Source organism: Onychomys torridus, chromosome 15 (assembly GCF_903995425.1).
Source record: "Onychomys torridus chromosome 15, mOncTor1.1, whole genome shotgun sequence".
Lineage (NCBI taxonomy): Eukaryota > Metazoa > Chordata > Mammalia > Rodentia > Cricetidae > Onychomys > Onychomys torridus.
Window position 1 is genome coordinate 8,732,876 of NC_050457.1, and position 17,026 is coordinate 8,749,901.

At 37.5% G+C, this 17,026-nt stretch overlaps 1 protein-coding gene across 8 annotated transcripts in view; it reads left to right on the forward strand.

Moving 5' to 3' along the window:
* Tmem161b (transmembrane protein 161B) overlaps positions 1-17,026 on the forward strand; it is a 95,833-nt gene that overhangs the window by 35,392 nt on the left and 43,415 nt on the right. For 4 of the 8 annotated variants that reach the window (XM_036207081.1, XM_036207085.1, XM_036207080.1 and 1 more), the window contains one exon: positions 8,383-8,486. The exons of 3 other annotated variants lie outside the window; for them this stretch is intronic. In XM_036207081.1, coding sequence (XP_036062974.1) covers positions 8,383-8,486 — 104 coding nt within the window. Of the gene's footprint in view, positions 1-8,382; positions 8,487-9,638; positions 9,660-17,026 lie in introns of those variants that run through there. One more of the 8 variants, XM_036207084.1, reaches the window with a different exon arrangement.

The following is a 17,026-nucleotide window of genomic DNA, read 5'->3' on the forward strand; positions in this document are numbered from 1 at the left end:
TAGATCAACCACCTGGAGATAAATCCTGCATTCAGCACATGAACCTTTGAGGGAACATTACAGTTCATATTCGGGACAACACACACACACACACACACACACACACACACACTCACTCACTCACTCACTCTCTCTCTCTCTCTCTCTCTCCCCCTCTCTCTCATATTTATGTTCGACATTTAGCCTGAAATTTCCTTTTATTTGTCTGAAATTTCAGTTTCCATCTTAGGTTTTCCCATTCCTATGAAGCTTTCTTACCATTTTGGGGGAATTATTAAGGCAACTCCACGTAGTTAAAAAAGAGGTTTATTTGGGGGGGTGGGGTAACTTACAGCTAGTAAAGGGGTTGGTTACAGGATCCAGGAGAGATGAGGTTCAGTCCAGTGGGGTTCTCTGGAGAACTCTGCTCAGTCTACCATCCAGCATCCAGGATCATCAGGAACCAAGAGAGCTGGCATATCCAGACTTCGGGTGTTAAGGGCCCCTGTCTCGGCCCTGCCTCTGGGGCAGGCCATAGGTAGGCTTGACAGTTACCGGAAGCCTCACCGCGGGGTAGTGCTTCCAGGTCAAAGCTGGAACAGCTGCCCACTACATTAGCCAGTTTTAAAATTTCTATAGCACTTCTTTATAATGTGCAAGTTTGTGCCCAAATGTTATTGTTATTTATTACGCAGTGCTCTTTAGCATGCACGAAAAGCTATGAGGCACAACAGAACCCACTGTAAGAGTTTATTAGGGGACAGAAGGGATGTACTCAGGCCTATTGTAAGATTGGGAGGAAGAGGGGGAAGGGTGTGTGGGATCTGCTTTTATGGATTCCCCCACGCATGAGCATGTGGGCTTACATAGCTACGCCGCACATGTGCATAGATTACGTGATCACTCTGCACATGGACCTGAGGCCCCCAAATGACTTAAGCTTCTTACCAGCACATGCTCAGTCATGGGGGAGTGGCTAGGAATTCTATCAGTTATTTTATGTGATGTTCCCTTATATGTTAATCTTGGATTGTAAGTTTTGATAACATTCTTTACAGTGACTTTATTCATTTAGATATCACATGCTGTACTATGTGCTCTAAATTGTTCTAAATGATATTGTTCTGAGTGCTGGGGGATTAACTGTCAGTAAAAACATATATTTTTGTCCTAAGTTCCTGATCATAGCCAGCAAGATGTCAGCTGTATGTTAAAGAGGGTTTTTTTGTGGGGGGGGGGTGTTGTTTGTTTTGAAACAGGTTTTCACTGTGTAGCCCAGGCAGGATACCAACTTTCCGGCCAAGCCTACCCTCAAATTTGTAATCTTCTGCTTCAGCTTCTTGGGATTATAGGCTTATATCATAGTAACCAGCAAGAAAATGTATTTTTGGTTTTTAGATTTATACTTATTTCTGTGATGATATGATTGGACTTTTAGTGCTTTATTGTTTGAAATTATTAAATTTATTTCTGTGACATGACAGACACAGACATACATAGTTCTTGTCACTAAAGTAAGAAGAGACAGGGCTTCCCTGCTTCCTACTTGATCTGTAGGTCCTCTTCTTGGACTCGGGCCAATTGCCTTAGTGCTGCTGGCTTCTCTTCTCTTCCTCGTTTGTTCTTGGTATCCAGAGGGATTTTTTTCTTAACTACTCATCATATCATATCATTTTTCATGGTATTATAGCCTTAAGGTTAAATTTTAAATCCAATAGTCTTACCTTTCAATATTGGGTTTTGCCCTCTATCTTTCTCTTAAAGCAGTTAGCAGTGTTGATTGACCAAACTACTGCCTCTTGATTAAAGCTTGACCTTCCAAAGTGACCTTCATAAGTTTGTTCTCAATTTCTCCTTTTGTTGTGTTATCATAGACTTCCTATCTGCTTATCACTTTGAATATAATATGTATTTTCTCATCGGAGGTATGTGTGAACTGCTCATTAAAGGTCAAGAACATGCACATTTCCTTGCTTCTAGTATTCTAAAGTACCATAAAGCTTGTTCCTTAATACATGTTAATTAAGTGAACTCAATAGACTTTAGTAGAAAAATCATTACATTTGAAATTAGGTTCCTGGGTTCTAGTTAAGTCTGTAACCAGGTAGTTGTATGATTTTGGTCATTTAGATTCTGCTTCCCTTTGCTTAAAGTGTGAGTTCTTAAGATTTTTATTAATCTAGGTTGAAATAAGTTTCCTATTCTTTTGGAGTAAAATTGATTTTTACATGCCTCATTATGTCTTGCTAAAAGTCACTAAAATGTTTTAAACACTTGAGAAACAAACAAAAAAATGAGAAGGTCGATAGGTAATAGCCTTTCTCTTTTTGTAAAGGAGATGATAATTGAAACCATTTGGGATGATCTGAGTCCAAGTTTGTATGCAAATATACCCTCTAATAGTAAACAATGTGTGCTTCCTTTCAATTGGTTTGTCAGCAGGAGAGCTAGTTTAATGAAACATAACAAAATGTCAACTCCTCTGAGGGGGACATCATTTTCAAAGTTTGAAATTTGAAACTGCAGCGTGTTTGTATTTCATTATTGAAGTTTTGTTTCTATTGTTGACAAGCAGAAGAAACTATTGGTGTTTGGTATATATTTTATTTATTGGAGAATTACTTAATTTTCCTTGATAAAATTTTTTATGCTACCCAGAAACTATTAATGACAAAAATTGAAATGATCATTCTTTTAGATACTAAAGATGTAACTTTTCCCTGCTTTCCATGGCCTCAGGTTAGTAGACTTGGAAAGCTTCACACCAAGGTACTGTAGGCTTTATTCAAGTCTTGGGTCTCTAAACTATTTCATAAGTTAATTTTCCCAGTTCCAGTTATCAAGGAAATCTGAACCTACAGACAGTGGATCCAGATAGAAACTGTTTGGCCAAATTATTGTTTTGAAGCATTAATAAAAGCATTAAGACTTCATGTGGCATGTTTGAGATTCAGCTGTGATGGCCTTTGTAGCTTCAGGGCATCAGTTTAAAAGTTTATGTTGTGAAATTTACTTCAATATCCCATTAAAGAAATATTGAAAAGTATTCATACATTTAAGAGACTTTAAAATGTTCAAATCTGATAAGAATATTACAGTTGCTAATTTCTAAGTTAGAACTAGTAAAATAGTAAATTAATGAGACAGTTCCCCCCAAATTAGAATTTTGACAGTATACTCCAGGTATTCTTCCTGCATGTGTGTGAAAAGGAACAACTGTGGCCAAATATTTTTCATATACTTTCAAAATGATCTTTTTATGTAGAGTCCTGTTTCAGTGTAAAAGTTAGACTCCCTTTTAGTGTGGCGTTCTTAGTCATCTAACAGTGACACGGTCTAGGAAAGACTTAGTGATTTCTCTTAGAAAGCTGAAGGATTCCTGTTATGTAATAATGTGTTTAGCACAGCAGACAGATGAGGTTTTGGAAAGCTATTTTCTGCTTCGTTTCAGAAGAGGAAAGTAACATAGTAAATTGAACAGGTTAGAGTTATGCTTTTGTCTTGATCAGTTTTAGCCATACATGAACTAGAATACTGAAAATATACCAACTTTCTTATACTGTAGCATTTGCCGTCTCAAGGTGAGGAGTTCCTTAATTCTCTCTTGGCTCCATATTTGATCAGTTTCTGAATTTTTCAGCATCATTTCTAGACTGCTTTTCTCCTCTGGGTACCAAAGGTAGAGTGTCATTATTTTCAAATTGGGATCGTTAAATCTGTTTCTCTGATTTTTGTTGGATTATTTCTGCCTTACTTACATGGGCTACATCTTTAACAGTTTGTGATTTGAAGAAAGAGGAGCAGTATCCTCTTTCAGTTATCACATTCTATCATATACATCTTCTAGATCAATCTTGCTGGAATAGCTTTTTATATTAGTGACTTTCATTAAATGCAACTAAAATGTGGTTTTACTATTGAGGACAGAAATGACTGAACTGTTAAATTGTCTGTGTCTGTGAGAGGCTGCACCGTTGACCTTGAGGACGCTGGGCTACTGTCACTGTTTTCAAGGCCAGGTTGAGTGAGGCTCACTTTGTCTGCACTTTACTAACTGAAAGTGCTTTGCCTTTTAAATCTATAATTTCAAATAAACCAACCTTCTGGCATACTGTTGAAGAGTTTTCTGTGATTGTATTCAGAGTATAGAGATTGTAGAACTTCTGTTACAACCTATAGGAAAAAGACTAGAGAATGTAAAGTGAAAAAAAAAATGTAATATTGGATGTGAAGTAAAATGAAAGATGCTCTATCTGTAATCCAGTTGCCGGAATTGAAGACATTAAAATATCTAGATGTAAAGTAGAGTTGAAATAGATTTGGTAGACATTTAAAAAATAGTCCTGTTCAAGAACAACCTCTCAACTTCTTGAGAAATTCTGTGTTTTAATGGTGGTAATCACTACAACAAATAATAGTCGTGTGGACTTATTTCTTAATCTGTAACAGTTCAGTGAAGTAGATTGAATTATTATCAGTGTATGGACAAGGAAATGCAGGCACAGAGTGTTTGAATGGTGTGCCAAAGTCACGGCTGTTAGATTGAGGATTTGAAGAGCAAACAATCAAAGTTCTGCCATCGAGCTTCATGCAGCTAATGTTCTTTAACCATTCGCTTTGATCAGTAGTCTTGAACTAAAGAGTGTAGCAGGAATCTTAAGAGGTCTTATTAATTAAATCAAACCTGGAGCCAGGTATTGGGGTGAATGCTGGAAGATCAGAGAAGCAGAACAACCCACAGCTTCCTCACCTCCCCAATTCCTCAGCTGATTCTGTTGGCTCAGACTTGAAGCCTCTGTGTCCTCATCTGAATGGGTCTCAGCTGAACTGTGGCCAAAAGCCTAAAAGCTTAACCAGCCAAAAGCTTTTAGTTCCTGGTTTTCACGTCTTATATACCTTTCTGCTTTCTGACATTACTCCCTGGGAATAAAGGCGTGAGTCACCGTGCCTGGCTGTTTCCAGTGTGGCTTTAAACTCACAGAGATTGGGATGGATCTCTGCCTCCCAAGTGATAGGATTAAAGACATGTGTGCCACCATTTTCTGGCCTCCTATTTAGCAGCTATTCTGTTCTCTGACCCTAGATAAGTTTATTAGAGTGCACAATATTTTGGGGAACACAATGTCACCACAAAAGAGCTGTTCTGTTTTTGCATTCTCTCTCCCCGTCAGGTAAGAGAGCCTACTTTGGCTTCTGACTCTCAATGTTACTACCTCAGTTTTTTTAGTGTTCACCACCATGCCTTGTAGTGTGAATTCTAGTTGATCTTAATGATAAAAACCTGGGGCCAGGTAGTGGGGTAAATGGTGAAAGATCAGTGAGACAAAAGAGTAAGCCACAGCCATCTCTTACCTCACCAACTCTTCAGCCTAAAAAGGGGCTGAGATCCTGTCTCCACTCAGCCTTTTCACTTCCTGTTTCCTTCTTCCAAGTGTTGGGATAAAGGCTTGTGCCTCCACTGCCTGGCCTCTATGGTTAGGTAGTGGCTAGCTCTGCTCTCTTATTGCCAGGCAAGTTTTTTTGTTGTTGTTGGTGGTGGTTTTTTGTTTTTTGTTTTTGTTTGTTGTTGTTGTTGTTTTGTTAGAGCACAAAATATCACCACAATGCCTGGCTTTGCAATTACTATTCTTTTGTTTTTTGAGACAGGGTCTCACTATGTAGCCTCTTGCCTCTGCCTCCTGACTTAAAAGTATGTGCCACCCTGCTGGTTTTAAGTTTGATGTTTTCATTGTTAAGTGAATTAGAGAAAGATGAAGAAATCAGTACTTTCACTGTATTTGATATCCTTAATTTAGTCTTTTTTCTTTTCTTGAAAATGGGGTGTTTTTCTCACATAGTATATATCCTTATTACAGCTTCCCCTCCCTCTACTCCTCCCAGGTTCTCATCTACCCTCATGTCTGGATCCATTCCCTTTTGATCTCTAATTGGAAAACTAAGCAAGCTTCTGATGGATAATAATGAAATGAAATGAAATAAAATAAAATAAAATATGATAAAAGAAAAACTTACACATTGGAATAGGAAAAAAACAAACAGAAGGAAAAGAGCCTAGGAAAGGTCATAAGAAACATAAGTAGATAGAGAGACTCACTTGTTTTAGAAATCATGTTAGAAAAAAAAAAAAGAATAAACTAGAAGCCTTAAATACATACACAAAATACCTTTAGGGTAAAAGATAGAAAAGGTATATATAATTAAAAAAAAAAAAAAAAAAAAAAAAAAAAGCCCTGGCACAACATTATGAGACAAGGAACCTCCAAAGATGCCCTTGAGTTCATTTTATATTGGCCGTCTATTGCTGGACTTACAACCTACCCTTAGGAGTAGTTTGTTCCCTGCCCCCATGAGAATCTCTTAGGGAAACCTAAATTTTCATTTGCAAGTGGTTATCACTTGGATTGCTTCTGGGTAAAGAATAGCACATGTGTCAACTTCAGGTCTAGGACCCCATCTGGTGCAGACCTGGGCAGGCACAGTGTATTCTGCCTCATTCTCTGTGAGTTCCTATGTGCTTCCGTCCTACTACTGGAGAGGGAGGGCCTTGTTTCCTTGGTGTACTCCATCCCCTCTGGCTCTTGCACTCTTTAAGCCTACCTCTTCTGCAAAGTTTCCTGAACCCTGAGGGGAGGGAGGGACTTGATAGAGACATCATGTTTAGGCCTGAGTGTTCCAAAGTCTCTCACTCTGCATAATGTCTGTCTGTGGATCTCTATTTCTTCTCCTCTGCTTTAGGAGAAAGCTTCTCTGATGATGATTGAACAAAGCAAGAATATATATGTATAGCATAATGTCATTAGGAGTCAGTTTAATGTTGTATTCTTTTCCTAGAACAGTAGTATTTGATTTTTCCCTAGGTCCCTGGGCTGTCTAGTCTCAGATTCTTGGGTCACCCAAGCAGTATTGGGTAAGGGTTCCATCTCATGGAGTGGACCTTAAGTCAAACTGGATATTGGTTGGTTACTCTCAAGAATTTTTGTGCTTTCATTGTACTAGCGTATTTTGGGGTCAGGATACTTTTGTAGATCAAAGGGTTTGTAGCTGGTTTGTTGTTTTCATTTCCTCTTTGGTAGCATGCAGAGTACCTTCTTTTACCAAAGATGCTAGCATGTAGAACTCTCTGTGTAGGCAGCAGCTTGACTTCTCCATGTTCATGAGTTTTGTAGGTGTTGTTTTTAGTAATAGGGCCTTGCCATCCATTTTGTGGAGGACAGCCTATAGTCCTGGCAATAGCCTGGGTTGTTTTCAATCACAATAGATGGAGAAAATAAGACATTCCATGATAAAGCAAAATTTAAGCAGTATCTATGTCAAGCCCAACAGAAGGTACTGGAAGGAGAATCCCAACCTGAAGAGGTGAACCACACCCAGCAAAACACAAGAAGTAATGAAATAATAACTCAGATCAGCAAATCAAGAGAGGGGAAATGCGCGCGCGCGCGCGCGCACACACACACACACACACACACACACACACACACTATACACACAAATGAACAGGAATCAGTGAACACTGCTCATTGATATCTCTCAACATCAGTGGTCTCAATTACCAAGTAAAAAGATATAGATTAGCAGAATGAAAGCAAAAAATGGAATTCATTCTTCTACTGCATCCCAGAAACACACCTTAACATCAAGGATAGACATTACCTCAGGGTAAAAGAATAGAAAAAGATATTCCAAGCAAATGGATCTAAGAAGCAAGCTGGTATAGCCATTTTAATTTGACAAAAAGACTTCAAACCAAAACCAGTCTGCAGATACAGGACAGAACATTACATACTCATCAAGGAAAAATCTACCAAGATGACATTTAAATTCATAACATTTGTGCACCAAACACAAGGGTACCCACGTTAATAAAAGGAATCCTACTACAGCTTAATTCACATGTTGACCCGTACTCACTGATTGACTCCCACCAAGAGTGGGAGATGTCACTACCTCACTCTCACCAGTTAGACAGATCATCCGAACTAACACTGAACAGAGAAGTGCTGGTGCTAACAGACGTTAAAAACCAAATGAACCTAACATATTTACAGAACATTTCATGCAAACACAAAAGACTATACTATACCTCAGAATTTTTACCCAAATTGACCAGGTACCCTTAATTTATATAGAGTATTTATTAGGAATAAGTGTTTAGGTTATTTTACTTGTACTCACATGCATGTGATACTTTTGTAATTTGAAGAAGACTATGAGAGTGACACCCCCTACTGTGCTTTAAGTTTAAAGGAAGTATGTGGTCTTGAATACCTAAATGCCACAAGAATGAGGTATTTTATTGTTAAAGTCAATTTTCTGTACATTTTCAAAATATATAGAGAGTTTTCCAGCAGGGTCCCCAAACATTAATTAATTTATTGTTAAATTTATTTGTTTTTTACACAGGGTGTGATAGGTATACAGCTGGTTGTTACCATGGTGATGGCCAGTGTCATGCAGAAGATTATACCTCACTATTCCCTTGCTCGTTGGCTACTTTGTAATGGCAGGTAAGTAAGGGATAGGCTGACTGTAATGGGCACTTTTTTTGGTTTTTTTGAGATGAGGCTTTGTGTAACGCAGACTGGCTAGAGTAAGGTACCTTCAGTTCCCCATCTTTCTCTTTCTGCCTCCCAAGTACCCTAGTACTTGTCAGCATATATCCCCTCACCTGCATAATACCTGGCACCTGCAGTCTCCATTCAGCTTACAAGCTGAATAACTTCCTCCAAGTACTAATTCAAATATGTTTCTAAAATAACAACAAGGAATGTTGTGAGAAAAATCTTGCTTTCTCCTTCTCTTGACATGCTAGTTTATCTGTGTTGCACAGACGCAACAGGGCAAGCAGTAAGAATTCAGTTTCTATTTCCTTTTTCCTTCTTACATCTACTTTCTGGCCACTATGACTAGGATTTTTTTTTTTTTTTTTTTTTTTTTAAGTTACCTTTAAAAGCTGGTCAGCAGCCAGACAGTGGTGGTACACACCTTTAATCCTGGCACTCAGGAGGCAGAGGCAGATGGATCTCTGTGAGTTTGAGGCCAGCCTGGTCTACAGAGTGAGTTCCAGGACAGCCAGGACTACATAGAGAAACCCTATCTTGAAAAACCGGAAAAAAAAAGAAGGAAAGAAAGAAAGAGAGATTGAGAGAGATTGAGAGAGAGAGAGAGAGAGAGAGGAGAGAGAGAGAGAGAGAGAGAGGAGAGAGAAAGCAAGCAAGCTGGTCAGTAAGAGGGTAAAAAGTTAGAAATCCAAGTGTTTAATTAAATGTTAGAAAGAAATTAGAAAAAAAAGTTCTGCTTTTGGTGGTTTAGTTAAAAAATTAGTATAAAAACTGGATGTTCTTTGTTTGATTGCAAATAATTTTAATCTCCTTAATTCAGTAAGGACGGAGTGGTATTATTTAAATTTATCTATTGTACTGTAAACTTAATATTGTTTATCCCTACTGCTTCCAAGAAAAGACCTAGGTTACATGCTAGAATTTGTATAATATAATGAAATTAGAAGAAAAGAAATTGGTTGATATTATTACAGAAAATCTATATACAGAAATAGAAGCCATATGTATTTCCCATGCAGTTAATGAAAGGTCAGTGATAAATTTGGTACCATACTATTTCAATAGATGACCAAATGTCAACTATTTTCTTTTGTTTAGACTTTTTGAAATTTGAAGATGGTGAGTGGCTCTTTTACTAATACTTCCTTATTCAGCAAGACAATAAGCCTTTACTTTAGAAGGATATTCTCTTTAAAAACTGAAGTTTCCTTCGTCTGGTTTATTTCCCATTTTATTCATGTTTGCTATGTTTCTCTTTGTGATAGTCAAATGTAGAAAAATATTCAGACTTAAAATTTTTAATACTGCACATTTGTATATGTACTGATAATGTGAAATAAGCTGTTTAAATGTATTTTAAATAAAGTGATGAAATTTTTTGATAAAATTGATAAGCTCATGTACAGATCCATCATCTGTGACTGAAATTTTGTTATGTCGGCTTAATGTACCTTCCATAATCTTGTTTGCTTATTTTGCATTCCATAGATTATGAAAAATAAAATAACAGCTGTGCAAATTATTACTTCTAAGCAAATGATAAAGTTCTAAACATACAAAACCTTAAAATATATTTTAAAAGAACTTATTTATATTGCATTAATATGTTATAAAGTTTTTCTTTTTTGTGGTGCTGGGAATTGAGCCCAGGGTCATGTATATGCAGGCTCTCACTGAGCTATATCCCATTACTCAGAGTTTGATCTGTTACAAGAATGTGCCTTTTTAATTTATTCTCATTAACAGATTGTATTTTGTATTGATAAGGGCTGCTTTTAATGCTAATTGAAGTGTATTAATAGATATATATTCTAGTAAGGTTACATCTCTGTTATTCATATCCCTACTGTTTTGTCTCATGTTTTGATGTTTTATCTACATTTGTAAAGTTTGACGCTGATACTTTGGAGTCACAAAAGCCAACTCTTGGCACTGTCAACTAATTTAGTAGAATAAGATCATGGATTTTTATAGCATTTAGAATAATTACTCTTTTGTCAACCCTCAGTGATACGAAACCATACTGTGTTAAAATTGAAAAACACTCAGATATCTTCTTAGTGGCTTATGTACTGGTGATCATAAATGATAGTTTTCATTGGAAGCCATTTGAGAGATGAAAACTGATATAGGATGACTTGGGAATTACTGTGTTTAATAGACCTGTTGAGTAAGGTCATTTATGTGAATGAATACATGTGTAGATACCGCTGACCAATAGTATGCTAGAAATTCGGGTGGTTTTTTAAAATTTTTTTGTGTGTATCTTACTGTTCGTCTGTTTCATGATACTAGAAATAAATCATAATTTTCTTGAAACTTAGGACTTAGGTTCATATTAACTTATGTCCTCTATGTCTTTGAAGTGCAGAGATTACAGAGGCACTTGAGCCAAGTGATTGACATCATAGTTAAGACAGTTTTCCAAAGGAGTCAGTACCTTCAGGGAATAAGCAACTGTACCTAACAAAATAAGCAGTTTTTAAAATTAACAAGACTTTTAATATAAAAAGCTTAATATTTTATAACACTACTGTAATTTTTAACAGGTTTTTTTTCTGAACAACAAAATTCCATTGATATTACCTTTGTATTTATATAATGCATACTGACAAATTTTTTAAAATCGAGTGTCTCATTTGGATATTCTGAGTGAAGTAGGAAAAGAGATGCATTGGGACATGTTTATAACCTCCAGAATCCCAATGCATATGAATTAATGTAGGCTTCGCTTCTGCCAGCCAGGAATGGGATCACATGGGAATCAGTGTGATTGGGTCGCTCTTCAGGTGAACTCTTCACAAAATGGTGATTAAGGAATTTAGTTACCTTTTCAATGGCGAAGTATAGGTATTCTAGTTGTTTTGATTGTTGTGGCTTTAGTGTTCTTCCCATGACCTTAGAGTCTTCTGTCAACTGCTGTGCTGGTTGGCAAATGAAAAGAGAGTGGACTATGGATGAAGAGATTCTGAGGTGTCAACCTTAGAAATAGACTGATTCATTTCATAAGCTGCAGCCTTGTGACTAGGGCTAGACAAAGGTCAGGGAGCGGAAATGTTGTTTTCATTCTACCTCGGAGATAAAAACAAGATCATTGAATACCCTTTTTTTTTTTTTTTTTTTTTTTTTTTTTTAAGAAAAGATGGTATTCCATTTTTACATGTGGGAAAACAAGTTGCCAGTAATTTACTCAGGTCCATATAGTGAGAAATAAATGGCTCCAGACCTTCCTGTAGAAGCCCGAGTCATAATCTAGTGCGACAGTTAGTTTTCACCCAGACCTGTGATTTTACTTTCCACTACAGTCCTTCAGAATCTGAAAACCTTCAGAAAGAAACAGTTTATCTTTTAAATGGCACACCATTCTGAGCGGCATAATGAAACTGCAGTCTGTTCGTAACTGACCACACTGCATGCTACCTGCCTGTTAGGTCACTCTAGACCCATGCCTGGGGATGAGGCTTACTTGTGTGGTATCAGAGGGCTGCATTTAAGTCATATTTACATTAGATCAGGTTGCCCACATCATTTACCCCTCACTTCATCCGATCATCTAGGTGTTGTATTACCTTACTCCACCACAGGAAGGGTCAGGGTATTACAGTTAAGAGTGTGAGAGGCCACAGTGACAACTTTATTACAGTATCTTGCTGTAATTTTGCTGCTTGTTATTCATTGTTACTGTATCTAATGTATAAATTAAACTTTACCAATAAGTATATGTAAGAAAAATCATAGCGTATATATAGGGTTTGATAGTGTCCGTAGTTTCAAGAGTCCCCACTAAGATTTTTTGGTACATACCACCAAGTATAAGGGGTGAAGTGTATGTCCTGGATTTGCTTGATTGATGGCTTCTCTTGTGCTCCACATCTTGTCCTGGAGCTGTCCTGGTGAACAGGGTTTTAAATCTGATGTGGTTATCTAACTACAAGTAGAATTGTGTGACTCAGGATGGTTTGGGTGACACCTTGCTGTTCATTTTCCTTGTTTGCTCAGTGTAAGCCTCATGCATGCATTTCTCTTTACACTTTCATTTCTCTGTCTCTCACTTTGCTTTGGTTTGCTCCCTTTCACATGTCTCTCAGCAGAAATACATTTTGAGGGGTTGTAAGATGGCTCAGTGGGTAAAAGTGCTTGTCACATAAACAGGAAGACCTGAGTTCAATCACCAGAACTCATGGTAGGAGAAAACAGAATCCCACATTTATGTCGTGGCATGCATGCTCTTGTTCTGTCTCCTCTCTCTCTCTCTCTCTCTCTCTCTCTCTCTCTCTCTCTCTCTCTCTCTCTCACACACACACACACACACACACACACATACACACATACATCACACACACTTTAGTAATAGCTTAAATTTGGTCAAATGTACTGTAATGTTGTCCCCTTCCATATTGAGTAAGGAGGGTGTTCAGTTGTTGGAATTCTTTTTGCCTGTTATTGGATGCATGTTTCCTGAGTCAACAAGCTGCAAGTTCCTTTCTGTGAGAGGAATCTACTATTCATATGCAGAGTGGGTGGGACCTAACACCTAAAAGAAAGATTGAAATTTTCAGCTACTGCCATTAAGGAATGTTTGAGTCCTTGCTCTCTTTGCCTTAATAACTTCCAGGTCTGGAATGTTCGTGATATTCTTTGAAATCTTTCAACAAATAGCAGAGGATTATTTCTTCCCACCTAATATAATTATGAACATGTAGAATAAAAACCAAAATTGTGATTAGTTCCTACCTTTGTCAGTTTGGGCTGCTCTAACAAAGTGCCATCAGCTGAGTGGCTTGTATAATCAGAAGCCTGTCTCACAGTTTTGGAGTCTTTACCAGTCTGCACACTGCTGACTTTTGTGTGTATCTTCAACAAAGCAGAATGGGGAAGACAACTTTCTGACCTGTTTTTAAAAGCGTATGAGTCCAATTCATTATGACCCAAAAGCCCCATATCCAGATATTGTCACATTGGTTTCTAGACTTTAGCAGAAGAGTTTGGAGAGACACAGACATTCTGTTTATTCAGTGACCTGTATTATATGCCCTGAAATAAATTTTACATAATTATGTGGTAAAATCTTCATAGCGTGCACTGTTAGTACTCCTTTTGTATACTTGTTCATGGTCAAATTTTCATTTAAAATTTCTAAAAAGATTTGAAGTGAATAACCCTGCTACTTAAATTTTTATAGTAAAATCCAGACCAAATAAATCTATAGTTTCTGCTATTTGATTTATAGTGTTGCTGAATTTTAGTAGTCAGATATTTTATGTAAGTGACTGATGTGAGAATGACCATTATAAACCTGATTCAATAATTTAGTGAAGTACAACAGCAGCTTAACTTTATTATCTGAAATATTGCTACTAATATAAACTCAACGTAAGTGAAAAAAAAAGCACAGAGTAGTCAACCAAGTTAACTGCTAGCAAATGCACTGAAATTAATATACTTAAATGTGAGAGGATCAGGTATTAGTGAGTACGTTTTAAAATTTATGTATACCTTTGACTGCTTTCCACTTCAAAAGCAGCCTATACGCTCTGTGAGAGAAACAAAGATGGCGAATTGATTAAAAAAAAAAAAGTTAAAAAAATAGGTAGTAGATTAAATGCCCATGACCTAAAGGTAATAATGAGTAAATTTTGTTGTATTTCCTTCTGATCTTTTTATTCAGTGTCCCCCGTTAGTTATACCCTAATATAGCTTTTTGCTTAACATAGCAAACGGTTTTCCTCTAACTAGCTATGTTAGGAAGACACAGTGCAGCTGTTGCAGACATGAGTCGTTTTCCTGAGAATGTAGAAAGTGGGGACCGTGTGGTAGTGAATGAAACTGCAAACTACTGACTGTTAGTAAAGGAAATCAGGCAAGCATCCATCTGAGTTTCGCCTGGTGATTTGCTGTCCAGAATACATTTTCCGCCTGTTGTTTCTGGCCTCCCACTGATGTACAGAGCAACAAAATAAATCTTAAAGCGTAAATTGAACAACTGCGTCTCGAGTTTGAGAATATTATTTTAGCATAAAATCTATACTCTGTACTATCACCTAGAAGGCTTGGCATGATATGGCCCTTTCTTACCTCTTGTGTTTACCTCTTGCATTTTTTTGTTGACGCTATTGCCACATTGGCTTTTTAGTTACTGCAGTGTTGTGTGTTTCTTTAAGCTTCTGTGCATTTAGACATGCTCTTTCTTGCTTGAAATGTTCTTCTCCCCATTTCCTGCCTATTAGGATGCTGGTTAAGTACTGGCTCAGAGAAGTTTGTTGTTTTTTCATATGTTTAATCATATATCTAATAAGTGAAATCTCGTATTTTCACCATTCATTTGTTTCTTTTTTTTCATGTGGTTTCACAACTTGCAATTTATTTTTCATTAGAAAATGGTTAAAATCTTACCCTGACTGGAATCGAAACATCAAGAAGACAGGGATTTTGGCTTTATTGAAGTTGATCTTGAATCAAGTGTATAACCATGTCACTGTATCTGGAACATGATGGGTTCTCCATAAATGGCTGATGAGTGAATGAATGGGAGGTAGATTAGAAATAGATGTTCCTAAAAGGACCCAGTATCACTGGAGTGTAGCCGTAAAAATAATCCTAATGAAGTTAGTTTCAAATTGTCTAAGAAGAACTATAGTATGCATTCCATTTTAGAAAAATGGACTTATAAATATAAGTTAGGGGCTCGAGAGATGACTCAATGACTGAAACATATGCTATGCAGTCATGAGGACCTGAGTTTGCATCCTGAGTACCCACAGAACAAACCAAATGTGGTCACATGGTGTGCCTGTCACTCTGCTATGGCAGTGGGCAGAGAATGCAGGAGCACTGTGACTTACTGCCTTCCTGACACAATACAGACACTCTCAAGCTGTAAGCTCCCATCCAGGAGAGACTGTGGCCTCAGAGGATAGGGTAGAAGAGGGAGTGATAGAGGGGGACACCCATGCACTGCCCCCTCTAGTCCATGTGTGCATATGAGCATACACACACATGCACGCACCATAACCCACACAAGTGATTTCAGAAGAAACAGTTCTTTGATAATAGAAGGTTCTTAAGATAGCTCATCAATTCTGTGATTTTTCACTTACTGTGTTTTATTTCTCAAAGTCAGACAACTAAATGGAGTCTCTTAATGCATTGGTGCTTAGATGTTCTTCTGATTACCATGCATTCACCAACATTTCTGGATTGTACACTTGAGATTTTCCACAAACTAAAGTATGTGTAATACCAGAGTCAGTATGTGGTAAGGCCGTCCTAGTCAGATACGGATTTTACAAGGTGGTAATAAGTTTGTATGGACCTACACGTATCTTCCCAGTTGGAGCCTGACAAGAATCTTTTTTTACTTCTCATAAGTAGGCATCTTGTTTGTCCCGTCAAAGCTACTCTTACTTCACTTTGACTTTTTATTGGTAGTTTTGCTTTTTACAAAGTTGACCTCCAGGCCAGGTGCAGTGGTGTAAGCCTTTGATCCCTGGCAGGATTCAGGAAGCAGTTGAGGCCAACCTGATCTACATATTGAGTCCCCGGACAGACAGTCAGGACTACATAGAGAAATCCTGTCACAAAAAAAATAAATAAGTAAAATAAAAAATAAAATAAAATGACCTCCAAACATAAGACTGAGTTATTGTCTAATATTCATAAGCACACAAAAGCTGTGATTATGCTCATGGAAATTGTTTGAATGATCCGCAGAACATGGACTGCTGTATTTATGATTGTGGGAATTAGAAAGGCTATATTCAGGCACGATTGTGCCGCTTGGAGAATTCAGTGTTAATGAACCAGCAGTCTTAACTGAAACATCTATAATAGGTTATGTCTTGATCAGTTGGTGAAAGCTGTTGTGACCAGAGGCTCACAGGATTTCCCCTAGGAGCAATGGTTCAGTGTTTCGAGGTGGCTACTGCAGAATAACGAGAATCAACTGTAAGTTCAAGCTCTGGACTTGAATAGAAATAGCAGGAAGTTCCTCCTCACCTCTTAATTGTAATTTAGAGAATTGATTGGTGTGTGTGTGTGTGTGTGTGTGTGTGTGTGTGTGTGTGTGTGTCTGTCCATTAAACTAGGAGGAAAACTGAATTATTTTGGTTCAGTGATCTTTTTTGAGCACTTACTATAAGCCAGTAACTATACTAGCTTTGCAGTATACAAAAACAAAAACTGGTAAAGTAGTAAGTCAGCTTCAGGAAAATGAGAGTACTGTTCTGTTTTTATTCTAAACACTGGCAGCTGGCTGTCATGCAGTTCAGTAATTCATAGAGTGATTCATAGACTTCAAGAAACTTTATCGGATAAGTTCTGGGGTGAAAGGCCCATAGTTTCTGTGTCCTTTGCATGCAGAATCAGAACATTACCAGAAAATTTGGAAAGGACCACTAGAGTCACCACCAGCGACCACCCTGCCCTTCTTGGGTTCCTAGTCTCCTTACTTAATAAAGGAGTTCAAGAGCAGACTCAGAAGAAATCTC